This window comes from Brassica rapa, chromosome A05 (assembly GCF_000309985.2).
Source record: "Brassica rapa cultivar Chiifu-401-42 chromosome A05, CAAS_Brap_v3.01, whole genome shotgun sequence".
Taxonomy (NCBI): Eukaryota; Viridiplantae; Streptophyta; class Magnoliopsida; order Brassicales; family Brassicaceae; genus Brassica; species Brassica rapa.
Window position 1 is genome coordinate 458736 of NC_024799.2, and position 25373 is coordinate 484108.

At 33.2% G+C, this 25373-nt stretch overlaps 4 protein-coding genes and 2 long non-coding RNA genes across 14 annotated transcripts; 3 read left to right on the forward strand and 3 right to left on the reverse strand.

The window, feature by feature from the left end:
* Positions 1 to 2819: 2819 nt before the first annotated feature.
* LOC117134190 lies at positions 2820 to 3355 on the reverse strand. Its single transcript, XR_004458378.1, has 2 exons — positions 3271 to 3355; positions 2820 to 3005 (listed from the first exon to the last, which is right to left on the reverse strand). It is a non-coding gene; the product is annotated as an uncharacterized LOC117134190 (long non-coding RNA).
* Positions 3356 to 3422: 67 nt separating this feature from the next.
* On the reverse strand, positions 3423 to 8813 carry LOC117134189. Its single transcript, XR_004458377.1, has 2 exons — positions 5271 to 8813; positions 3423 to 3612 (listed from the first exon to the last, which is right to left on the reverse strand). It is a non-coding gene; the product is annotated as an uncharacterized LOC117134189 (long non-coding RNA).
* Positions 8814 to 9071: 258 nt separating this feature from the next.
* Positions 9072 to 11007, forward strand: LOC103849483 (S-adenosylmethionine synthase 2). Of its 2 annotated transcripts, XM_009126235.3 has the most exons (3): positions 9274 to 9292; positions 9378 to 9435; positions 9629 to 11007. In XM_009126235.3, exon 3 carries the CDS (start codon positions 9632 to 9634, stop codon positions 10805 to 10807), a length of 1176 nt encoding a protein of 391 aa, XP_009124483.1. In that variant the 5' UTR covers positions 9274 to 9292; positions 9378 to 9435; positions 9629 to 9631; the 3' UTR covers positions 10808 to 11007. The 2 variants fall into 2 exon arrangements, with proteins under 2 accessions (XP_009124482.1, XP_009124483.1); XM_009126234.3 differs by lacking the exon at positions 9378 to 9435 and having other exon boundaries at positions 9072 to 9292; positions 9629 to 11005.
* A 997-nt stretch (positions 11008 to 12004) lies between these two features.
* Positions 12005 to 16126, reverse strand: LOC103849484 (squamosa promoter-binding-like protein 1). Of its 3 annotated transcripts, none has more exons than XM_009126237.3 (11): positions 15880 to 16126; positions 15127 to 15749; positions 14869 to 15053; positions 14367 to 14779; positions 14209 to 14283; positions 14023 to 14130; positions 13819 to 13936; positions 13598 to 13739; positions 13395 to 13515; positions 12796 to 13326; positions 12005 to 12713 (listed from the first exon to the last, which is right to left on the reverse strand). In XM_009126237.3, exons 2-11 carry the CDS (start codon positions 15666 to 15668, stop codon positions 12279 to 12281), a joined length of 2670 nt encoding a protein of 889 aa, XP_009124485.1. In that variant the 5' UTR covers positions 15669 to 15749; positions 15880 to 16126; the 3' UTR covers positions 12005 to 12278. The 3 variants fall into 3 exon arrangements, with proteins under 3 accessions (XP_009124485.1, XP_009124484.1, XP_018511566.1); XM_009126236.3 differs by having other exon boundaries at positions 14367 to 14782; XM_018656050.2 differs by having other exon boundaries at positions 14367 to 14782; positions 15127 to 15741; positions 15880 to 16068.
* Positions 16127 to 16388: 262 nt separating this feature from the next.
* Positions 16389 to 19276, forward strand: LOC103834829. Of its 6 annotated transcripts, none has more exons than XR_626572.3 (5): positions 16389 to 17800; positions 17880 to 17976; positions 18047 to 18180; positions 18282 to 18471; positions 18884 to 19276. XR_626572.3 is itself a non-coding variant. In XM_009110916.3 (5 exons), exons 1-5 carry the CDS (start codon positions 17583 to 17585, stop codon positions 18397 to 18399), a joined length of 537 nt encoding a protein of 178 aa, XP_009109164.2. In that variant the 5' UTR covers positions 16389 to 17582; the 3' UTR covers positions 18400 to 19276. The 6 variants fall into 6 exon arrangements, 2 of the variants coding, with proteins under 2 accessions (XP_009109164.2, XP_009109162.2); XR_626573.3 differs by having other exon boundaries at positions 18887 to 19276; XM_009110916.3 differs by having other exon boundaries at positions 18282 to 18327; positions 18358 to 19276.
* Positions 19277 to 20834: 1558 nt separating this feature from the next.
* On the forward strand, positions 20835 to 25102 carry LOC117133977. The gene is made up of 4 exons (XM_033291274.1): positions 20835 to 20954; positions 21547 to 21725; positions 21787 to 21907; positions 22010 to 25102. Exons 1-4 carry the CDS (start codon positions 20934 to 20936, stop codon positions 22214 to 22216), a joined length of 528 nt encoding a protein of 175 aa, XP_033147165.1. The 5' UTR covers positions 20835 to 20933; the 3' UTR covers positions 22217 to 25102.
* Positions 25103 to 25373: the final 271 nt, after the last annotated feature.

Genomic DNA, 25373 nt, shown 5'->3' on the forward strand with positions numbered 1-25373 from the left:
ATTCTACATTTGTTTAATGTATATTAAACTCATTTTCATGGTACATGGGATCTTTTACTTTTTTGTCCATTAATTTAGTAAAACTTCATCATACTCCCTAAATTGTGGACTAACCACTATAAATCGCTATTTTTTGGGAAATGGAGACAACAAAAGTTCGAAACCTCTTTGACCTTTTCATATGTAGTGAAGGATGCAAACTATTGCATTAAACCAGAATTTTCATATTTTTGAATTTTTCTCCAAATCTATGGGCTAACCCCTACGAAAATACTGAATATTTCGGTGAAATGCTCTAATAATGAAGCATACGATCTTTGGGGTTGTTTTAAAATTTATAAACACATTCTACATTTGTATTAATGTATATTAAGCTCATTTCATGGTACATGGGCATCGTTTTAATTTTTGTCAATTAATTTAGTAAAACTTCATAATACTCCCTAAATTGGGGACTAACCACTATAAAATCACTATTTCTTGGGAAATGGAGACACAACAAAGTTCGAAACCTCTTTGACCTCATCTATGTTAGTGAAGGATGCAAACAATGCATTAAACCAGAATTTTCATATTTTTGAATTTTTCTCCAAATCTATGGGCTAACCCCTACGAAAATATTTAATTTTTCGTAAATGCTCTATATACTGAAGCCTATGAGCTATAGTGTTGTTTTAAATTTTCAAAACACATTCTACATTTGTATTAATGTATATTTTTTTGTCAGTTGTATTAATGTATATTAAACTCTCTTTCACAGTATATGGGCATCGTTTAAATTTTGTGTCAATTAATTTAGTAAAACTTCATAATACTCCCTAAATTTGTTGACTAACCACTATAAAATCGCTATTTTCTAGAAAAACGGAGACAACAAAGGTTCCAAACCTCTTTGACATTCATCATATGTTAGTGAATGATGCAACTATACATTAAAATAGAATTTTCATTTTTTTGAATTTTTCTCAAAATTTATGGGTTAACCCCTACGAAAATATTTAATTTTTAGGTAAATTCTCTATATACTGAAACTCATGAGCTTTAGTGATTTTTTAAAATTTCTAAACACATTCCACATTTGTATTAATCTATATTAAACTCTCTTTCATGGGACATGGACATCGTTTAAATTTTTTGTCAATTAATTTTGTAAAACTTCATAATACTCCCTAAATTAGTTGACTAATCTTTATAAAATCGTTATTCTCTAGAAAAACGGAGACAACAAAGGTTCCAAACCTATTTGACCTTCATCATATATTATTGAAGGATGCAACTATGCATTAAAATAGAATTTTTCATTTTTTTGAATTTTTGTCAAAATCTATGGGTTAACCCCTACGAAAATATTTAATTTTTTGTAAATGCTCTATATACTGAAACTCATGAGCTTTAGTGTTGTTTTAAATTTTCAAAACACATTCTACATTTGTATTAATGTATATTAAACTCTCTTTTATGGTACATGGGCATCATTTAAATTTTTTGTTAATTAATTTAGTAAAACTTCATAATACTCCCTAAATTGGTTGACTAACTACTATAAAATCGCTATTCTCTAGAAAAACGGAGACAACAAAGGTTAAATACCTCTTTGACCTTCATCACATATTAGTGAAGGATGCAACTATGCATTAAAATAGAATTTTCATTTTTTTGAATTCTTGTCCAAATCTATGGGTTAACCCCTACGAAAATATTTAATTTTCCGTAAATACTCTATATACTGCAGCCTATGAGCTTTAGTGTTGTTTTAAATTTTTAAAACACATTCTACATTTGTATTAATGTGTATTAAACTCTCTTTCATTGTACATCGACATCATTTAAATTTTTTGTCAATTAATTTAGTAAAACTTCATAATACTCCCTAAATTGGTTGACTAACCACTATAAAATCGCTATTTTCTAGAAAAACGGAGACAACAAAGGTTCCATACCTCTTTGACCTTCATCATATGTTAGTGAATGATGCAACTATACATTAAAATATAATTTTCATTTTTTTGAATTTTTCTCAAAATCGATGGGCTAACCCCTACGAAAATATTTAAGTTTTAGGTAAATCTCTATATACTGAAACTCATGAGCTTTAGTGATGTTTTAAAATTTCTAAACACATTCTACATTTGTATTAATCTATATTAAACTCTCTTTTATGGGTCATGGACATCGTTTAAATTTTTTGTCAATTAATTTTGTAAAGCTTCATAATACTCCCTAAATTGGTTGACTAACCTTTATAAAATCATTATTCTTTAGAAAAACGGAGACAACAAAGGTTCCAAACCTATTTGACCTTCATCATATGTTATTGAAGGATGCAACTATGCATTAAAATATAATTTTAATTTTTTGAATTTTTGTCAAAATCTATGGGTTAACTCCTAAGAAAATATTTAATTTTTCGTAAATGCTCTATATACTGAAGCCTATGAGCTTTAGTGTTGTTTTAAAATTTCTAAACACATTCTACATTTGTATTAATGTATATTAAACTCTATTTCATGGTACATGGGCATCGTTTAAATTTTTTGTTATTAATTTAGTAAAATTCTAAAAACTTACTCTATAAAATTGGTTGACTAACTACTATAAAATCGCTATTCTCTAGAAAAACAGAGACAACAAAGGTTCCAAACCTCTTTGACCTTCATCACATGGTAGTGAAAGATGCAACTATGCATTAAAATATAATTTTTATTTTTTTGAATTTTTATCAAAATCTATGGGTTAACCCCTACGAAAATATTTAATTAATTTTCCGTAAATACTCTATATACTTAAGCCTATGAGCTTTAGTGTTGTTTTAATTTTTCAAAACACATTTTACATTTGTATTAATGTATATTAAACTCTCTTTCACAGTATATGTGCATCGTTTAAATTTTTTGTCAATCAATTTAGTAAAACTTCATAATACTCCCTAAATTGGTTGACTAACCACTATAAAATCATTATTTTCTAGAAAAACCGAGACTACAAAGGTTCCATACCTCTTTGACCTATGAGCTTTAGTGTTGTTTAAAAATTTAATGCTCTACATACTGAAGCCTATGAGCTTTAGTGTTGTTTAAAAATTTCTAAACACATTCTACATTTGTATTAATGTATATTAAACTCTCTTTCATGGTACATCGACATCGTTTAAATTTTTTGTCAATTAATTTAGTAAAACTTCATAATACTCCCTAAATTGGTTGACTAACCTTTATAAAATCACTATTCTGTAGAAAAATGGAGACAACAAAGGTTCCAAACCTATTTGACCTACATCATATGTTAGTGAAGGATGAAACTATGCATTAAAATAGAATTTTTATTTTTTTGAATTTTTTTCAAAATCTATGGGTTAACCCCTACGAAAATATTAAATTTTTCGGTAAATGCTCTATATACTGAAGCCTATGATTTTTAATGTAGTTTTCAAATTTTTAAACACATTCTACATTTGTATTAATGTATATTAAACTCTCTTTCATGGTACATGTGTATCGATTAAATTTTTTGTCAATTAATTTAGTAAAACTTCATAATACTCCCTAAATTGGTAGACTAACCAATATAAAATCACTATTTACTAGAAAAATAGAGACACCAAAGGTTCCAAACCTCTAAATTTAAAATTTAAAATTTATGACCAATTGTTTATATAAAAGTTATAAAACTTATTATATTGTTTATATCGAAAATCATGAAAATATAAAAAAGGAATTAATCTTTTTATAATCTTTATAAAAACAATATAAAACAATTGGAACCTCTTTTTTTAAACAATACAAAACAATATTTTTTTAAAAATATTGTTAATTGATAAATTAACAATATTAAGCTAGAGCGACAATTTAGGGAGTATTATGAAGTTTTACTAAATTAATTGATAAGAATTAATTAGTTAATAAATTAATTAGTTAATAAATTAATAAATTTTTATAAACCAATTTTCCATATACTAGAAAATTGATTTATATAAAAATGTAAATCTATGACCCTACAAAATTGAGTTTTTCTATAAATGCTCTATATAATGAAGTTTACACTCTTTGATGTTGTTTAAAAATTTCTAACCACATTATAAATTTGTATTAATATATGCTAAACCCTCATTCATGGTACATAGACATCACTATAGTTTTTAAAAATTTAATTTACTAAGTTTTATATACTACTTAAATCAGTGGACTAAACAATATAATATATATTCTCTAGAGAAACAGACTCAACATATATTGCAAACCTCTTTACCATCATCCTATCTATATTCAGGATGCAACAATGCAATAAAACATTATTGTCATCTTTTTGAATTTTTTTCAAAATCTGAAGGTTAACCCCTACAAAATTGAGTTTTTCGGAAAATGCTCTGTATAATAAAGTTTACACTCGTTAATATTTTTAAACATTTCTTACCACATTATACATTTGTATTAATGTATGCTAAACTCTCTTTCATGGTACATAGAAATCACTATAGTTTTTAAAAATTTAATTTAATAAATTTTATATACTACTTTAATTAGTGGACTAAACACTATAAAATATATATTCTCAAGAGAAACGGACACAACATACATTTCAAACCTCTTTGACCATCATCATATGTCTGTTACGTATGCAACTATGCAATAAAAAAAAAAGATTGTCATTTTGTTTTACTTTTTTTCAAAATATGAAGGTTAACCCCCTACAAAATGAGTTTTTCGATAAATGCTCTATATAATGAAGTTTACACTCTTTAATGTTGTTTAAAAATTTCTAACCACATTATACATTTGTATTAATGAATATTAAACTCTTTTTCATGATACATGAATATCGTTTCTATATCTTTAACAATTAATTTTAATAAAACTTCACGTACTGCCAAAATCAGTGGACTAACCACTATGAAATATCTATGCATTAAAGAAATGGATATAACTAAGATTTCAAACCATCTTGATCAGAAGAAAGACTAAACTATGCAATAAAGCAGGATTGTCAAATTTTTAAATTTTTCTCAAAATCTGAAGGTTAACCCCCTAAAAATTGAGTTTTTCGGTAATTGCAATATATATTGAAGTTTACATTCTTTAGTATTGTTTAAAAATTTCTAACCACATTCTATATTTGTGTTAATGTATGCTAAACTCTCTTTTTCATGGTATGTAGACATCACTATAGATTTTAAAAATTTAATTTAATAAATTTTATATACTACATAAATTAGTGGACTAAACACTATAAAATATATATTCTCTAGAGAAACAGAGACAACATACATTTCAAACCTCTTTGACCATCATCATATGTCTGTTAAAGATGCAATTATTCAATAAAAAAAGATTATCATATTTTTTGAATTTTTTTCAAAATCTGAAGGTTAACCCTTACAAAACTGAGTTTTTCGATAAAAAATGCTAAATTAAAAGAATTTAGTGTTTTTTAAAAATTTCTAACCACATTATAAATATTTGTTAATGTATACTAAACTCTTTTTCTTTGTACATGAGTACTGTTTGTATTTTTTAACAATTAATTTAATAAAATTTCATGTACTGCCAAAATCAGTGGACTAACCACTATGAAATATCTATACATTAAAGAAAGGGATATAACAAATATTCCAAACCATCTTGCTCAAAAGCAAGACGAAACTATGCAATAAAGCAAAATTGTCAGATTTTTAAATTTGTTCTCAAAATCTGAAGGTTAACCCCCTATAAAATTGAGTTTTTTGATAATTGCAATATATATTGAAGTTTACATTCTTTTGTGATGTTTAAAAATTTCTAACTACATTCTGCAATTGTATTAATGTATGCTAAACTCTCTTTCATGGTACATATACATCACTATAGTATTTAAAAATTTAATTTAATAAATTTTACATACTACTTAAATTAATGTACTAAACACTATAAAATATATATTCTCTAGAGAAACGGACACAGCATAGATTTCAAACTTCTTTGGCCATCGTCTTATGTGTGTGCATGATGCAACTATGCAATAAAACAAGATTGTCATATTTTTGAACTTTCTCAAAATCTGAAGGTTAATCCCTACAAAATTGAGTTTTCGGTAACTGCTATATATAATGAAATTTACACTCTTTAGTGTTGTTTAAAATTTTCTAATCACATTATATATTTGTATTAATGTATTCTTAAATCTCTTTCATGGTACATGAGTATTGTTTATAATTTTTAACAATTAATTATTAAAACTTCATATACTGTCTGAACTAGTGGACAAAACACTATAAATATATATATATATTCTCTAGAGAAACGGATACAACGTAGATTCCAAACCTCTTTACCATCATTCTATCTATATTCAGGATGCAACAATGCAATAAATCAATATTGTCATCTTTTTGAATTTTTTTCAAAATCTGAAGGTTAACCCCTACAAAATTGAGTTTTTGGTAAATTCTCTATATAATGAAGTTTACACTTTTTAGTGTTGTTTAAAAATTTCTAACCACATTATACATGTTTATTAATGTATTATAAACTCTCATCTTGGTACATGAGTATCGTTTCTATGATTTTTAACAATTAATTTAATAAAACTTCATATACTTCTTAAATCGATCGACTAACCACAATGAAATTTTTATATTCTCTAGAGAAACAGACACAACAAAAATTTCAAACCCCTACGAAATTGATTTTTTGATATGTTCTCTATATATTGAATTTTATCCTCTTTAGTGTTGTTTAAAAAAATTCTAACCACATTCTTAATTTATATTAATGTATGTTAAACTCTCTTTCATGGTACATAGACATCACTCTAATGTTTAACAAGTAATTTAAGAAACTTCATGTACTGCCTAAATAAGTGGATTAACCACTATGAAATATCTATTCTTTATAGAAACGACATAATAAAGATTTCAAACCTCTTTGGCCATCATCATATGTCAGTGCAGGATACAACTATGCAATAAAGCAAGATTGTCATATTTTGAATTTTTCTCAAAATCTGAAAGTTAACCCCCTATGAAATTGAGCCTTTCGATTAGTGCTTTATATATTGAAGTTTGCACTCTTTAGTGTTGTTTAAACAATTATAACCACATTCTATATTTGTATTAATGTATGTTAAACTTTTTTTCATGGTGCAAGAATGTCGTTTCTAATTTTATAACAATTAATTTAATAAAACTTCATATACTGTCAAAATCAGTGGACTAACCACTGTGAAGTATCTATTCATATTGGTTTAAGTGTTTTAATGGATTTTAAAATCCAAGCCAAATCAAGTGTTATTGGTTTTATCATTTTAAAATCCAATTTCAAATCTGTTGTTATTGGTTCTATAATTTAAAAATGGATTTTAAAATCATGTGTTATTCAATATTAATGATTTCTTTGAGGATTTGATTTTAACTTAGATTTGAGTGGATTTATAAATAATTTTAAGAGTAAAACACAAAAGAGCAAATATTGAGTTAAACCTTGTTATTTTGACTGGATTTGTATTATTGGGTTTTTCCAATTCCTTGTTTTGTTGTGTGTATCCTAATATCCTAATAAACGTAGTTGATAAGAACCTTAATATTACTCTTTTGTTCATTTTCAAAACATGCATTAGGCACATGTCTTGCATACAAACATATTGTATAATACATATAAAAACGAAATTGGTGTTATTACTTATCTTGTTGTTACAAAAGTGATGATGAATTGTTTCTCAAGTTGTTTTCTCTTGTGAAGAGAGAACTTATTGACACTTCTTCAACTTTCAAATTGATAGGTGCAAACAAAACTTATCTCGCATACGAAAATACTGAATTAGTTATCATTATTGTGATTCAAATAACATAAGCAATGTGTTTGTGCATGTTTTGATAGGTTCTTAAGTTTTTTTATCGAATGTATACATCATCAAACATGAATACATAATTTTTTAGACATTAAGAAACTTTAGAAGAAGAAAAAATATATATATATATATCACATGAAAATGATGAACTAGATGCATAATTACACAATGAGAACTTTATATATCCATTTCATTGATTTATAATAACCCACTTATTTTGATTTTGAAATCTATATAGTTAATTTTGAAATCTGTTTGTCTGATTTTAGAATCAATGGATTAGTCAATGATTTCTAAATCCAAAAAGAATTTCTAAATCCACTAAACTACTAGAACCAATAACCTTCACTAAAGATACGGACACAATCAAAGATTTCAAACCTCCTTATCATCATTCTATGTCAGTGCATGATGAAACTATGCAATAAAGCAAGGTTAACTAACCCCTACGAAATTAAGTTTTTCGGTAATTGTTCTAAACATAGTGAAATATGATAATCTTTTTTTAGTTGTGTTTCTTGAACGAAACATCTTAATCTTCGATCTAAAAATACGTTGAGCTATAAATTGATTTAAGTCATGATTACTGAGCTGAAAAAAACAATAATCACACCAACCGGTATGCACCACGAGAACGACACTTCACATCGGTTTATATACATTGTCTTCGGTTTAGGATACGGTGCGGTTGGTGTCTGCTAGTTACTTTACACTAACGTTGAGGCAAAAAGAAGATATTTGGTTTTTACAGATGACGTGCTGTCTCGTGCATCATGTGAATTCATTCCACGACGTCAAGCTGATTCAACCGGCTGGGGTTGGTGGCTGACCGGTAGTTTATAATGCAAACAAAAAAAAAACAGGATAGAAACCGGTAAATGTCATTCTCTATCACCAACTACCACAAATCTCAACCGTTGAGCTAATGCATCAAACAACTGTGATTAAAAAGAACGTGTTACTTATCCTCACAAAAATAATTAGTGTGTCTAGTATTTATATAACTTTAGGAAGAATTACATGTTCAGAGTAAAATGTAGCTGATAGAGAGTTCTACGTACATATATAGTTTTGTAAAATTCTAAAATTAAAACATGCCTTAAATTACTTATATTTTATTGGTTTCAAAAATTAAATTAGTAAATACAATTATTGCAATACCTTTTATTTACTACAAAAGTAAACAGAAAATAGTAAATAAACAGTAGTATATATTATTCTGTAAGAGAATCCAACTTACCATTAATATCATTATTTGTATGTTTTCTTAATAGGAAATGAATAAATGCAATTTCCACAAGAAAATATCCGACCGATTGAACCAGTAACCAGTTACTGAAAGTTAAAAAGAATGAAGAGTGTATAAAAAGAACACGTGCAGCGGCGTTAAGGGTTGTGTACTTGTGTCCAGTGGCTTGGTCGGTGTCGGCTGCTTCTCTGCTTAGATTTGCTCTTCCTCTCTCTCTCTACACAGGTTTCTCTTTAATAGACAAACTCTCTACCTATTCTCTGACTCTTTTCTTGTTATAAACAAGGGTTTGATTCTCCTGTCTTCACAGATCTGTGCCAATCATTTGCTGTTTTGTTTGCTTTGGATAGGGAAAATATTACTCTTCGGTTTGACCTTTCTACTAATCACTTAATAATGATTGTGTCTTCATTGATCAATATAGACTTTAATCTCTGTTTCCAGTTTACTGATCTTGATTTTAACGGTTACACTTAATAATAATAATCTGTATCAGGATTTATTTTTCTACCATTAATAACTAGTCTTCCAAGTCACTAATCTTTGTCTTACTGTATTTAGGCTATGGAGTCGTTTCTGTTCACATCAGAGTCAGTGAACGAGGGCCACCCAGACAAACTCTGCGACCAAGTCTCCGACGCAGTCCTAGACGCTTGCCTCGAGCAAGACCCTGAAAGCAAAGTCGCATGCGAGACTTGCACCAAGACCAACATGGTCATGGTCTTTGGTGAAATCACCACCAAAGCCAAAGTTGACTACGAGAAAATCGTCCGTGACACGTGTCGTGCCATCGGCTTCGTCTCAGCTGACGTCGGCCTAGACGCTGACACCTGCAAAGTCTTGGTCAACATCGAGGAGCAGAGCCCCGACATAGCTCAAGGTGTTCACGGTCATTTCACAAAACGCCCTGAGGAGATCGGAGCTGGTGACCAAGGTCACATGTTTGGGTACGCAACGGACGAGACTCCTGAGCTTATGCCGTTGAGCCATGTCTTGGCCACGAAGCTCGGTGCGCGTCTCACTGAGGTTCGGAAGAACGGGACTTGCCCGTGGGTTAGACCTGATGGGAAGACACAAGTCACCGTTGAGTACTACAACGAGAACGGTGCTATGGTCCCTGTCCGTGTGCACACCGTTCTTATCTCAACTCAACACGATGAGACCGTCACCAACGATGAGATCGCACGTGACCTCAAAGAGCACGTGATCAAGCCGGTGATCCCCGCCAAGTACCTAGACGAGAAAACCATCTTCCACCTAAACCCATCAGGGAGATTTGTCATCGGTGGTCCACACGGTGACGCTGGTCTAACCGGACGCAAGATCATCATCGACACGTACGGTGGCTGGGGAGCTCACGGTGGTGGTGCATTCTCTGGCAAAGACCCATCTAAAGTGGATAGAAGCGGTGCGTACATAGCTAGACAAGCGGCTAAGAGCATTGTGGCTAGCGATCTAGCACGCAGGGCTCTTGTTCAGGTCTCTTACGCCATTGGTGTCCCCGAGCCGTTGTCTGTTTTTGTTGATACTTATGGAACAGGGAAGATTCCAGACAAGGAGATTCTCAAGATTGTGAAGGAGAACTTTGATTTTAGGCCAGGGATGATGACTATTAACCTTGACCTCACGAGAGGTGGCAATGGGAGGTTCTTGAAGACTGCTGCATATGGGCACTTTGGTAGGGATGATCCTGACTTTACCTGGGAGGTTGTTAAGCCTCTCAAGGCTGAGAAGGCTTAAGAAGAGTCAGCTTATTGTTTTAACTACGTTTATGTTTGTTTGAAACTCTTTAAATTGCTTTTTTGGTTTTCAGTCTCTGTCTTGTTTGTTTTTTATTTATTTTTATCAGTGTGATGTTTGTGCTCTTTGGTTTGGTACTTTGGTATGATGTTACGTACTCCTTGATGGTTTTTTATAATAGAGATTAGTGTGGTGGCAGAGCAAGACTTTTACTTAAGAAGACACTCAGCTTTCAAGTGCAAGTCTCCAGTATTCAAGACCAATGAAGAAAATGGATATACAGTTCTACTTATACCATACATCTAATCTATTAAAAGAGGAGTACAAAATTAGATTATCCCTTAGTTTTCCACTATATTTACAATAGCATGCCACTTAAGTTATTAATTAACCTATTTTTTAGGATTTTTGTCTTTTCTCTTCAATTAATGTATTTCCAAAATCAAATTCTAACTAAAAAATCATGGCAACAATAATTAATAAACCTAAATTTTAATATTAATTGTCTTTTCTTTTTTTTATTATACATTATTATTATAGATATGTGTGTTTGAAAATAATTAATTCCATATATACATTTCATAATTACATACATTATACGGTAATTATTTTACTAATTCCACATATACATAGTAAATAGTATACAAAAATTTTATTATACATAATCATAAAATTGTGATCCATAAAAATAGTTTATACAACAATTTTATTATATATAATCATAAAATTTTGATCCATAAAAAATAAAAATACATTTGTGTGACTTTACAGGTCATATTCTAAATAAATAGATGATATAACTAAGGGTTTACATGATAAAATAAAACTACTCAATATAAACTATAGAATTATTGTGTTTAGAAATGTCATATTAAAAATAAATTAAACGGGTAACTTTTAAAATATATATTATCACTTATACAAATAAATATTTATTTATAAAAAAAACTAACACCTGCGCGGGTGCGCGGGTCAAGCTCTAGTTATATTAATACAGAACGTGGCATGCAGCATTTTGAGAATATGATGCAATAATTAAACCAATTTTCAAAAAATCGGTATTCTTATAAAGGATTATTGTTTATGTAGACGCTTAGATCGATTTTTATAAAACTTACACCGATTTAATAAAAAATTGTTCTGAAAAATACCTTTCGATTTGATTTTTAGAACACTGATCAAGGGAATCAGGGGAAGCAACAGAAGAAAATTAACTATAGTACAAACATCATCTCCATTGTTAAAATTACAAAAATATAATCATGTCAACCAAAAAAAAAAAATACTAATCAGTTACAGAAAGAGAATCCTCAGGTTCCAGAGAGAAAAGAGAAGCTTTTACACACAACAACCTTCTAAACACATGTCTCTATATCTCTTTATATATTACAATATAGAAATCACACATTTATATAAAGTAACATTTATTTTATTTATAACTTAGAAGATTCTTCAACATAGACTTACACACTCATCTTGTTCCATAGTCCAACAACTCCCACCTGAACGGTTGAAACACATAAAGCACTTCTGGGCAACTCTTGAAGAGAAGTGCCACACAGACGCAAACCGCAGCAATCGCCACCATTGACAGCATAGCTGGTCTGTATGCTACAGACCGGCGTGCTGTCCCATACACCAGCTTATGGTCACAGAGCTTGCACTGAAGCTTGTTGTTTCCATGTGTGATCTCCAACGCTGAAGAACCTGATTTGGTTTCTTTCTGCTCTCTGTCTGAGATAGAGGACGCAGGGATATTGACCACAACATGATCTTCAGTTGCTGACTTTTTATTGATCTTGCGTTGGATCAAGTGGATGTATGAGAAGTGACCGCGTAAACGAGCGTAGTCTTCTGGTGTAAAGCCTGTGGTGTCTTTAGATGTTCTCCATGCTTCAATCCCCACCTGAACCAAATACAAAAGAAGATTTAAGTTTTTTTTTTCGTTCTGAGAATCAGATAAAAAAAGAGGAAAAAGATCAAATCACCATTGAGGGATCTTCTGTTAGAGCGTCCAACACATCTTCTGAACCATCTTTACCAGCTGCAATGTGAAGAGGTGTTAAACCTGCTGGACCAGCAGCGTCAGGTCTAAACAAGCTGTGTATTCTTTGCTGGTTAGGAACGACGTATCTCAAGAGCATTTCCACCATAGGCTTAGAGTTTTTCCTAACGGCTCTGTGAAGAAGGCACAGTTCTGATAGCGCGGCGGCATCAGAGGAAGAGTCACCAACAGCTCCTTCAAAGAACATATTCAGTAGCTTTCTGATCACAGCGCACCACTCTCGGTCCATTGAGAACTCGATGAGCCACTTGAAACGTGCTAATGAGAACACACCGAGCTTACTTCTGCGAAGTAGCCAACCGAGTTCATGAATGAACTCCATAGCTAGCTTAGCGGAATCAGTATCAGTGAACTCTAACGTGGTTTCGAGTATACGGATCTCAGAACAAACGTCATCTTCTTCAACCACTATGAAAGGGAAGAAACTGCTGCTGAGTCCTCCTTGGTCTTCAATCTGAAAATAGTTTGAGTCATATGAATAAACAAGTGACACAGAGGCCATTAAATAAAAATCTCTCTCACCTCCATGAATCCTCTACCGCTTGTAATAGGCAAATCACAAGAGAAACTGACACACTCATTACTCTCCTTGAGATCATCATTCTCCTGAATCAAGTATTTTCCTCCTACAGCACAAAGTAACCTGAACAAAGACTGTTAGATACCAAAAGAAAGAAGAATAAGAAGAAAAGGAAGGGGCAAGGCTTCAAAGGGGACATTAGAACCTGGTGCCAGGTCGACGGAGATTGATGCCTTTTACTGTGAACTGAGCCTTTCCTGTTGCAGCTACAGCGAGCGGTCTAACACTAATAATGTGGCTGTGATCATAACTTCTTAGCGGTAAAGAAGTGTCAACAACAACCTGACCTGTAACCCCCCAAAATTCACAATTAAAATACTTGCAAAAAATATTCAACTGATGAAAGTAATCTCGAAACTAACTAACCGTCAAACACAAATGCGTATTGGTTTTGCATCCTAACATAAATCCATCCACTTGTCCATAGAGGATCATCTGAGAGATCTAGAAGCTTGCTCAAGCTAAAGCCCATGTCATCAGAAAGCTGCAAAGCAAAAAAAAAAAAAAACAAAGTTGATAAGTTTGGAAATTTTAATCAAGATATAAGAAGAAATGTCAAAGTAAGCTTACTTCTTCCCAAGCAGTTTCAGCTTGACGAAGATAAATGGTCAATACGATGCAACCAGGCCTAATGTAGCTCTCAATGTCAGTTGGAGTATGAGATAGCCAGTCAAGAATCTGAATATCAAAGAGAAGAGAAGATTATTATTAACACATCAGTATAAAAAAACAAAGTTTCAAGTTGAGAAAATGTACCTGTCCACGCAAGACAGGAGGAAAGTCATTTGGCTCTTTCCCAAATAGTTTGAACACAATCCTCCCTGTGCGCATCTGAAGAAGATGAAGGAGGTTATTATCAATCAGCTAGAGCAAATGGAATGGATGAGGTAAGAGATTCATATATATATATATACCTGAGCATCTTCGCTGGAGCTTGATGGTGACTGGTCAGATGCTGAATCTGAGTTCCTACTAGTCTGATGTATCCAGGAAGGATAATCAGGAGAGCTTGTTGCTGGATTCGTAGTAGTAGTAGGAGGAGAAGATCTTTCGAGATCTGTGCCATCATCAGAGTCTATGTAGATGTCATTCAGATCAAAATCATTTACTTTGGTTTGTAGTTTCTCTGATCTGTTCCCATTGGCATACAGTTCCTGCCGAGGAATCTCAGGAGCTTGCTTCGAATCCTCTTGAGGAGCTGCAAGCAAACCCGAACCTCCTTGTAGAAGAAGTTCGACCAAGTTCTTCCCTAGCTGTTCACCAGCATGGCTGACAAGGCTCTTGAGAAGATGAGGCATCAAATCTTGATGGTCTGATGATCCATTGGCTGCTGCAACAAGAGAACAGAACACAATGTTAAAAATAACACTAAAACTAGAATGTCTGATGAGTAGAGGTTTTAAGTAAGTAACATACAGTGCATATTGGAGAGTATCTTCAAGAGACAAATCAACAGATAATTGCTTGATTGATTATCATCACTCAGGGGATTCCCATTGGCGGCAGGTTCAGGATTTGTCTTCCTCCTACGTTTGTTATGCCCAGCCAAACGTCTACGGCAGCTCCTCTTTCCTTCATCAAACTCCTCAAGAACATGGAACCTGGAACACACAACAATCAAAAGTTAATTCCTTTTTGTTTTTTAATATTAACTTCATTCATCATCAGGCATACCTACTACATTGCTGACAAAACCGTTGCATGATTCCAGCGACGAGTGCACTAGTAGCCTTAGAATGCATCTCACACACCTTATGACGTCTATGATAGTCCTTAACTTTGCTAAGATCAGCTTCACAGCTCTCCACCTGACAAACCGAGCGATGATTTGTCCCACTTCCTCCTCCGAGTTTCGTCTTCTTCCCTTCTCTTTCACCATTAAGATCATAACCATTCTCTCCCAGCTTCAAACTAAGCCCACCATTATTATTATTATTATCAGTATCTTCCCCTGTAGCAGCAGCAGCAGCTCTTCTTCTCTTCTCAACTTCTCTTGTAATATTACCATTCCCTTCCTCAGAGCAAGAAGAAGAGCTATTCGAAGAGTTCCCTAGTGGGAAAAACTGACGCCCCATGGTTTGGCTAACACCAGGATTCAACGGTGTTGCTATGAAGAGATCACCATCCCACTTCCAATCATTCAGATCCCACTCCACGCTCCTTTTGCCTCTGTATCCATAGAAATGTTGACCCTCACCTTCAACTCTAGCTTCCATCACAAAACACCTTCGATCCCAAATTGATCTTTGTAGATCGAAAGGTGAAGATAAAATCAATCAAGATTCTTCCCTAGAGATCTACAAAGGAACAGATCCATGGTTCCAATTAGCCCCAAACACACTTCTCAATACACAGATAAATCAAAAGACCTTTCAACGTATAAAAGCTCTTCAGACACGACAAGAACAAGAAGAAGAGAAAACTGACCTGTCTCAATACTAAGCAAATCAAAGTAACAGCTGGAAACACCTTCGAGAGGAGCCACTGGTGATGGAGATGCGATGAAGATGCGTTTGTGGCGTGATGGAGAGGAGAGTATGTGTATGGTAATGGTTAATTGGGGTAGTACAAAAGGTTTGGGGGAGAGAAAGAGTGAGAGAGAGAAAACCAAAAATTAGTACATATCAAAAAAATATATAATTTTAATTTTAATTTTTTTCTAAGGCAAAACAAAATAGTGGTGGACCACTTCTACACTGATAATATTTATATTTAAAAATCTATATAAGATAAAAAGACACAAAATTAATTCTTTTGTGACTTTTGTCTACCTTTTTTATTGTCTTCTCCCATGTGGAGCAGTGTACTAATGGAGGTTAATAATCAGCTGCGTCGCGGAGCATGTGACGGTTTCGTGCACTTAGAGGTGGTATTGTCTGTGGAGCGGTGCACGCTAATGCGTTTCAGACTCTTAGTTAGTTGTGAGTTCGTTGGGAGTAAAAAAATGGAGTGTTCCAGTGAGTAGTGAAGAACCGTAGTAATCGCTAATCGATAAAGAAAGTGTCGGTGTGTCTTACTAGTATATGAGTGGACGCGGTTTGACTTTGACTTGAGGAACCCGACTGGGCCAACTTTCTGTCTCGATGTGGTCAAAGTGGTCTGGGCTTTACTGGGCCACTTACTACTAACCCACCTAAATTAAATATTTTATATTATAGATTTTGTTTTGTTGTTAATCTCGTTTTGTGTTTTGTTTTCGTTCTTGTGATACATCTAATCATTTAATTTAAGGTAAAATATTGGAAAAAAATAATCGAGTTGTTGTTAGTGAGAGTACAAAAAGAGACCAGTCACATGAGAAATATAAGGGAGAATCCAATGCGCTGCGTCGGATGATATATTCTTCCATGTTCCTCGTCATGATAAGCTTTAGAATCTCCAAAGGATCTCATTCCGTAATTATTATGTAATTTCATAGTCTTAAAGTATGATGTTCCTCACTTATTATAACCTGATGCTGATAGTTATTGATTGTATGTGAGATTCCTTTCTAACTCTATTCATTTTTTCACAAATAAAGAGACGTAAATTGATTAGGAGCCGAATAAATGCATTATGTGATGAATTTAGAAAAGCACTACCAACCGCAGCGGCAAGGTTTCGGCAAATCTATACTATACTAAAAGGGAGATAATCTCCACTTCTAGCCTGTCCACGTCAGCAAAAATAATCCTCCAATCAAAACATTTCATTTTACATGTCACCCTCGAAATTGGTTTTATTTTGGGTTTTTTCTTAACAATTTAAACAGCCCATTAAGCCCAAAATGCCTCCCTTACGCTCCCCTCAAATGCCGAACCTGCGTCTCTGTCCTCAACGCCTTTGCTCGCGTCGATTTCGCCGCCAAGATCTGGATCTGCCCTTTCTGCTTCCAGCGGAACCCTTTCCCTCCTCACTACCACATGATCTCCGAGACCAATCTCCCCGGCGAGCTTTGCCCTCTGTACACCACCGTTGAATATGCGCTTCCTTCCACTGTCGGCCAAGACGCCTCCTCCTGTGTTCGTGTTTGTTCTCGATACGTGTATGATCGAGGAGGAGTTGGGGTTCGCTAAATCTGCACTTAAGCAGGCGATTGGGTTGCTTCCGGAGAATGTTTTGGTGGGGTTTGTCTTTTGGGACGCAGGCTCATGTTCATGAGTTGGGATTCTCGGAGATGTCTAAAGTTTTTGTCTTTAAAGGGAATAAAGAAGTGTCTAAGGATCAGGTTTTGGATCAGTTGGGGCTTTCCTCGAGGAGAGCTCCCACTTCTGGGTTTCCCAAAGGAGCGCAAAATGGGTTCCAGAGTGCTGCTGGTGTCAACAGGTTCTTTCTGCATGCCTCGGATTGTGAATACACACTGGACTTGGTAAGTTACGGTTGATATGTTTGTGCTGGTAAATGATTATATGTTGTGACGTGGATTGATGTTTGGTATGCGATGACAGTTCCTCCTCAGCTACTCTCAATTATGACGGCATGAAGAAGATTGACTCAGTGACACTATCTGAGTTGAATTTTCATGACCTTAGTTCACCACCCAAGGTTAGACTCTATCTTAACAACATGCTCATGTTGTATTAAATATGCCTTTATCTAACTTAAACAAATATAGACTGTCGAGTTCCTATGTACTAGGGATGTTGGCAGTATTGAAACAGCAAATGGATGGTGCTGTGTCTCCTGCTCCAAGTTCTCATCCTGCACGTGTGCGCCCTGCCATGATGAAAATGCGGTTGGAGTTGCAAGGTAAGCGGAGCTGCACTATTTACATATTCTCTTGCAAATTGTTCCAATACAACTCTCATTACCTTCACATCTAACAAATGGTCTCTGATTTCCACTTCTAGGTACCGGGTAGAGATGTTAGTTACTGATGTATCTGACACTGCCATGTTCGTAGCTTTTGATGGTGAGATGAAAAAGTTGACCAGTGGTCCTGCTGTAGCAGCATCCATGATAACATAGCTGAAACCTGAACAAGTTGACCAGTGGTCTTGCTGCAGCAGTTTCAGCGTCCATGGTAACATAGCTGATACCGTAAGTGTTGAGTTATTGTTTCTTAATTTAAAACCTCCTCCTCTGTAATGTCTTTCATCATATAAAGTCCTGAGAGCCTAGGAGGGCAGACCCACATAACTAGCCCCTTCCACAATGCTTCATAGATATTGTGGGGAGGACCATTACATTCCAGCTTAAGCTTTCACATTAAAAATTCACATCAAAGCATCAGTCTTTCACCATAGCTCGCATATTTGATCGTAAGTCGTAACCAACGTCCCTCCCCCCCTCCCCACCCCCCCCCCCTCTCCTAATTTTACTGTCTAGGTTTGCTGTCTCACTTTAAAAGCTATCTTACTCTATTACATTTCTAATTGCTCTATTCACTAACACCTCCACATGGTGTTGATGACAATCTGTGATGAGAGGAGTTGTGAAAAATGTCTCGCAGCAGGTGGACAGATTGGTGTTCCTGTTAATAGCCCATAAGTGCGTAACAATGGCATTGTTGTAGGCCATCGTGGAGAGGTTCCACAATTGAGTGATCTCCCGGTTGTGACTGACCCAACTTCTGAGGAGTCTCAAGCTGATGAAGATGGACGTTGGGCATGCATTGTTAAACTTGCGAGCTGACGTGTACATGTCATTGTTGTCTACTTCAGACGTATCTCTACTATCAAGTTTTTCTTAAATTTCATTTTCGACATTAATAAGTCATACTTGAATGCATTGTCCTGTTTTAAAAGATGAATTTGTTTGTTTAAAATTGACTTACCCAACAAGTAGTCTATGCATATTTACTTTTAAAATGTTTCTGAATGGAATAAAATTAGTGCTTATCATATCTGAGATTAGCTCAAGAATTTTTTTTTAAAATTAAAATTTAAAATTTACATTATTTTCATTTGCTATTCTTTCATCTTATTGTTCTTATTTTGATAGTTTTATTATACAGACTATAGAGTTTAGAAACTAAATATACAAATAAAACAAAGAGAAAAAGAGACCACAAGGTTTGAAACCAAGAAAAAATATTTTTTTTTAAGGTGTGGAATTTGTTAGTTTAAGTGTTAAAGTAAGTATCATCAACAAAATATTACATTAATCATAAATATTTAACTAAAGAGCCGCTATCCAACAGCCTGTAAATATTTTTTTATTAACATAAACCAAATCGCAACCACTAAACCCCACGGTGTTAGACCAAAATATTAATAGTATCGTAAGCAACGACAAAAACAATGATATTCAAAACTCAGTTGTACAATAAGTTCCGCACTAACTACACTGTTTGATAAAAAGTACATACATGGTGGTATAATAACAGTTTCAGGATGGTCACATCAAATGAAAGCCAAACGAACTAGGGAGTAGGCCTCCACGTTAAAAACACTCGGATACCCAAAACTCACTGCTATTCGTAACGTAAGCATGCCCCTACACTTCTCTCACTCTCGCACGTACCATTACTCATTAAAAGTTAAAAAAAGAGTTTCCATCAAGTTAAAGCTCCTCCTCCAGCAATGGTGAAGAAGACACCCGATGAAACAAGAACATAATAGCGAAGAATAAGTAACCAATGATTAGAGTGAAACGATCGTTCCTTAACAACTACTCTCTATCACGCATCGGTAAAGAATGCATCTGTCAATCCAAAATTCATATCACATTCATCCTTAACAACTACTCTATCATTCTCTTTCAACATATGTGCATCTTCATTTATTTGAAAATATTTTATTTACTAAAATCATAAAATTGATTCAAATTCATCAAAAATAAAATATACAAATCCGGCGCGTAGCGCCGGAATACCACTAGTCCACATAAAAGAAACTAAATTTGAGCTTCCTAAAGCTATCCACATAGGCAAAATAATCTGGACCAATCAAAGTACCAGGTCATAACAAAGTGAGCTTGAAATTAAAAAAAAATTCAACAATTTGCAGCCCATTATACCCAACTCCTAGCCCACTCTCGCACCTCTCTTGATTTTTACGTATTCCAGAGCTCTCTCTCTCTCTCTCTCTCTCTCTCTCTCTCTCTCTCTCTCTCTCTCTCTCTCTCTCTTTGAAATCGTTCTCCCGATCCCCTTCTGTGAAATCTCTAACCCTAATCGCCATCTCTCTCTTTGTCGATTCTCTTTCTCCCCCCCCCCAAATCAATAACCCTAATCGCCGTCTCGATCTCTTTGTCGATTCTCTTTCTCCCCCCCCCCCCCCACCCAACTCATCCTGCATAACGTCCCCAATGATAATGATCCTGTTATTAAGTCCCCAATGATGGTATCTTATCCTTATCTCTCTTACCCCAGATCAAAAATCCAAACCTTTATCATGGCAAAGAAGACTGCAATCCTTACCGGCGAAGCTTCTTCTCCTCTCCTCTTCTGATATGTTTCACCAGGACCAGGAGATTCCACCTTGCAGTTTAGGCTTATTCATTTCTGGGAAGCTCGGAAGAATGTGAAAGGAGGACCAGGCATCATTCTTGGGATCAAGATGCTTATGATCGATGCAGAGGTTTGTGTTCCTGTCTCATTGTGCATGTGTTGTTAACTTTTGAAATACAGTAACCGTTAATTATATTATGGTATCAGGAAAAAAACACACTTGATTTGTTGGGTTCAGATTAGATTAGCGTATCTTCAAAAAAACTAGATTGATTCATTTGAAATTGCCGTTTTAAACTGTTATATCATTGTCATTTTGTTGTTTTGCTAATCACGTTATCTATCTTGAAACAAAAAAAAATTAAACTAAATTGATTCGTTTGATATTATATTAGCGTATCTATTTAAACTGTTATATCATTGCCGTTTTGTTGTTTTGCTAATCACCTTATCTATCTTGAAAAAAAGAACTTGATTGATTGGTTTGAAATTTTTTTAATATCATTGCCGGTTTGTTGTGTTTTGCTCATCACCGCATATCTGTTAAGCTTTTGTATTCTTCACTTGAGAGTGCTTTGATAGATTTTATATTGTTTACTTGAGAGTGCTGTGATAGAGTTTTATCAGAGGTCAAAATTGTTTTGTTTGCCTTGAACGTTATAATTTTAAACACTCTACTTTTAGATATTCAACTGAATTGATATTGTCTCCATGTTCTGTAGGGTACTGTGGCTCAGGGGTTCATCGGTCAGAACCGTCGCACCCAATATGAAAAAGAGCTCCGGCTTGGCACTGAGTGGTATTACATTGCTTGCAAGGATTGCCAGACAAAGCTAAACCGTGGGCCGACAACAATGCTTTGTCCAAAATGCGGGAATGAAAATGCTACTGCAGTAGCCAAGTAAGATTCTCCATTCAAACATATTTTCAATCTATATACTAATTACTTGCCTTTGAATCAGTTACCGCGTTGAAATGTATGTCTATGATAATGAGGAGCAGTGCACTTTCATCATCCTCGGAGATGCTGGTAAAGAGCTCACCGGCAGAAAAGCAACAGAGTTGATCGACGCTTATGTTGAGGTGAGTGTTATTCTGTTCAAAATGATAATCATGATAAGACTTGACATGTATTTTATTGAATTTTGAAAGCTACCAATTTGATAAATGATCCTGTTATAATAGGATAATGGTGGAGATGGGGCTGAGCTTGAGATTCCACTGCCACAATGTTTAATCGACACAATTGGACAGACAAAGAAATTCAGGATCAAGGTGGCTCACTACAACTTTACATCTACCCGCCTTTCTTTGACAGCAACCAAAATTGTCTCATCAGCAGTTTTGCCACCAAAGAATCCTCCCTCCACTCAAGACGCCACCACACAGTGAAGTGAAAATCCCAGATTTACCTGAGAGTAGTGGTGGTGTTTCTTCAGCCAGTGACGAGCAGAAGAAAGCAAAGCGTGCCAAGCTTAGTGGCTAGATCACATGCAGTATAGTCACTCCATCACTGGCTGGTTCAGACTGCCCAGTCATAATGGTTCTCTAATAACAGTCTTCTTCTCTCTATTTAATCAGTTTGGTTTTTTTCTTCTTACAAAGACAGATTATGATCGGACAAATCTTATGGTTTTGTTTTTTTATTAAAGTTGTTTGGTTTTCATTTTTATCTTGGTTATGAATCTATGATAATTTTGCTTTCCTCTTTATTCCTTCCTTTAATGGTTCGACACTCATTAAACGTGTTACATGCATGCATACAAGTTTAATTAGTCCAACATGAAAAAGAAATTGCATAAGGACTACGTACTTAAGAATTCACATTGTTATAAAACCAATGAATGCATGAATTTGTTATGTCCAGCTGTTAATGGCAAAAGATATTCATGCCAAAAATTGAATAAAATATATTCCACCATAAATACAAATAACAAGAGATATGGAAACAAAACAATACGTTTTTCAAAAGATATTTTTTCTTTGACTCCAAGCTGAACACGGCATATTCATTACTACCGATTCTCATTCAACCTTCCGAGAGAGGTCTTCAACGCCTGAAGAGGAAACCGGCAGTACACTGCTTATTTAATTTGATTTGGTTGTAATATGTTTCTAAACAATATAAAAAGTAATTTTATTTTGAAAACATAATAAGTTTAGACCTACTTGATATTTTAAAACCAAAAAATTAAATTAATATCTTCTAACGAAAATTCACATATATTAGAACAAAGAAAGTTTAAATGACTTAAAATCCTAATAAAACCAAAATTTTAACTCTCCCTTATTATCAGTTTTGAATCAAAAACATTAATATTACTGAAATATTAATATATTACTTTAACCCAAAACTCTAATAAAACAATTATAAAAGTTGTAAATTCACTACATTGTTTCATCATAGCAGGTGTTTCTTTTATGTTTATAGTATTTTGTTTATATCAAATGATGTATTTCGCAGTATTTAAACATAAATTTATATTGAAAATTCGCAGTATTTAAACATAAATTTATATTGAAAATTAATCTCTGCATTTATAATAAAAATTAACATTTGAAGTTCAAAATTTCCTAATTAAAATAATATAAAGGTGGGTCAAACTTTTCCCAATTTCAAAATCTTAGCATCTCTTAAAAATAAAGAAAATAAATTTATAAATACATAAACTATATAAACATATATGGAACTATAATTTCTATAAAAAAGAAATTTAAAAAAGGAAAATAATCTTGCCATGTTGTTGTTTATTTCTAGAGTTTGTCCTGTTACCGTACAAATATTTGCTTTCACCTTTCAAGTTGGCTAGCCCCACAACTCATATATATATATATATGTAAATTAAAACCTAATGCATAATTTTTAATATAACATCTTAAAACATAAAAATTAAATTTATTACTTTGATTAATTATATTTTGTGATTTTAATTCTCTATTATATCACAATATATCATATAAAAATCCAATATTTATAACTAATTGGACTTATATTATGAAAGCATTATACTAATAATATAGAAATAAACTATTTTAAATATAATTTATGTGTTATATAAATTGATTATGATGTGTCATTTTTTATTTTATTATTTATTACTAACAAATATTAAAAATATTTAATTTGTTGATACGAAATATATTAAGAAATCTATTTTAGTTGGGATTTGTTTAAGGAAAAATCAATGATTTAAATTAGAAAGGGGCATTAAATGCTTAAATCTATTATTTAAATTAAGAAAAGACAAGCAGCCTTAAATATAGGTTCAATACATATCTCAATGGCATTCTAATGTAAATAAATGGTAAATTTAAGGGGTATTTCTATTTCGTACTTCTTTTTTTAATAATATAGATTATGAAATATTTGACCATTTAATCATAAATTTTGTTTAATATATATTTCGTTTTAATATATGTGTATTATTTACATCATATTAGATTTCATTTTCCGTAGTTGTAGCCAGTTAGCCGGTTCAAACTCTATGATTGACAAAGAGATATAATTTTCCAATGAAGTTTATTGATCCAATTGAGGCTCTTAGCATTTGATATATAGTTCAAAATATTATGTACACAACATTCATTTATCAAGTTCTCTGTGAATTACAATTATTTAATATATTTGTCTCTTCTGTTTAATTATATTACACCTGTTTTCACCCATGAAGAGCTCTATGTTGGTCATTCCTGAGTTACTACCAAGGTAGGCATCAAAATTATACAAGAAAATGATCAAAAGATCGGAAAAGTTAAAAACATAGTCTACAAAGAAATATACAACGGTCTACCTCACTTACCAGGTAATCCATTATTATTTGCAACACAATATACAACATTATCCAAAAATACTAAACTCCTTTCTCTCCCTCCCCCAGTATCACAATCAGATGCTCACCCAGATCAGACTCCCCGGAATCACGAACAACTTTCTATATCATAAAACGCAAGCAACAAATAAGTCTGCCGACCAAAAAACTCCAAACTCAATAATGAAGCTGTACTAACAAAATTCTTTTTAACAATTGGTCCGCCCCCAATAGAAAGTGCCAGCTCTATAAGATCATTCACAGTACACTTCGCAGACATCGTCTACGTCTTATCTTATTTTTATTATTTTCCGTTATCTACCAAATACTATTCCCTTTGGACAATTACTAATTTCTACTACTAAACTATTTTGTTTTGAACTGTGTGAACTGACTAACGTTTTTTTTAATCTTAAAATTCTCCACACAAAAAAAAATACTCAACACACAAAGACAAATAAAAATTTATGACAATTTAAAATAAATCAATATGCGGCTACCAATCAAAAATAAAATTTATAATTTGAACATGTTTTCCGCGCGTAGCGCGGACACCGACTCTAGTAATTTCTAAAAGGAAAAGAAAAACCTGAAACGGCTAATGATCATATTATATGTTTAGAGAAGGTGGAAGATTAATTAAATGGTGATAAAATAATGGAGATGGTGGTCACACCAAAAGAACACCATGATGATTCATCTCGAACATGCCCATATTTTGTTCACATGCAAAGATAACG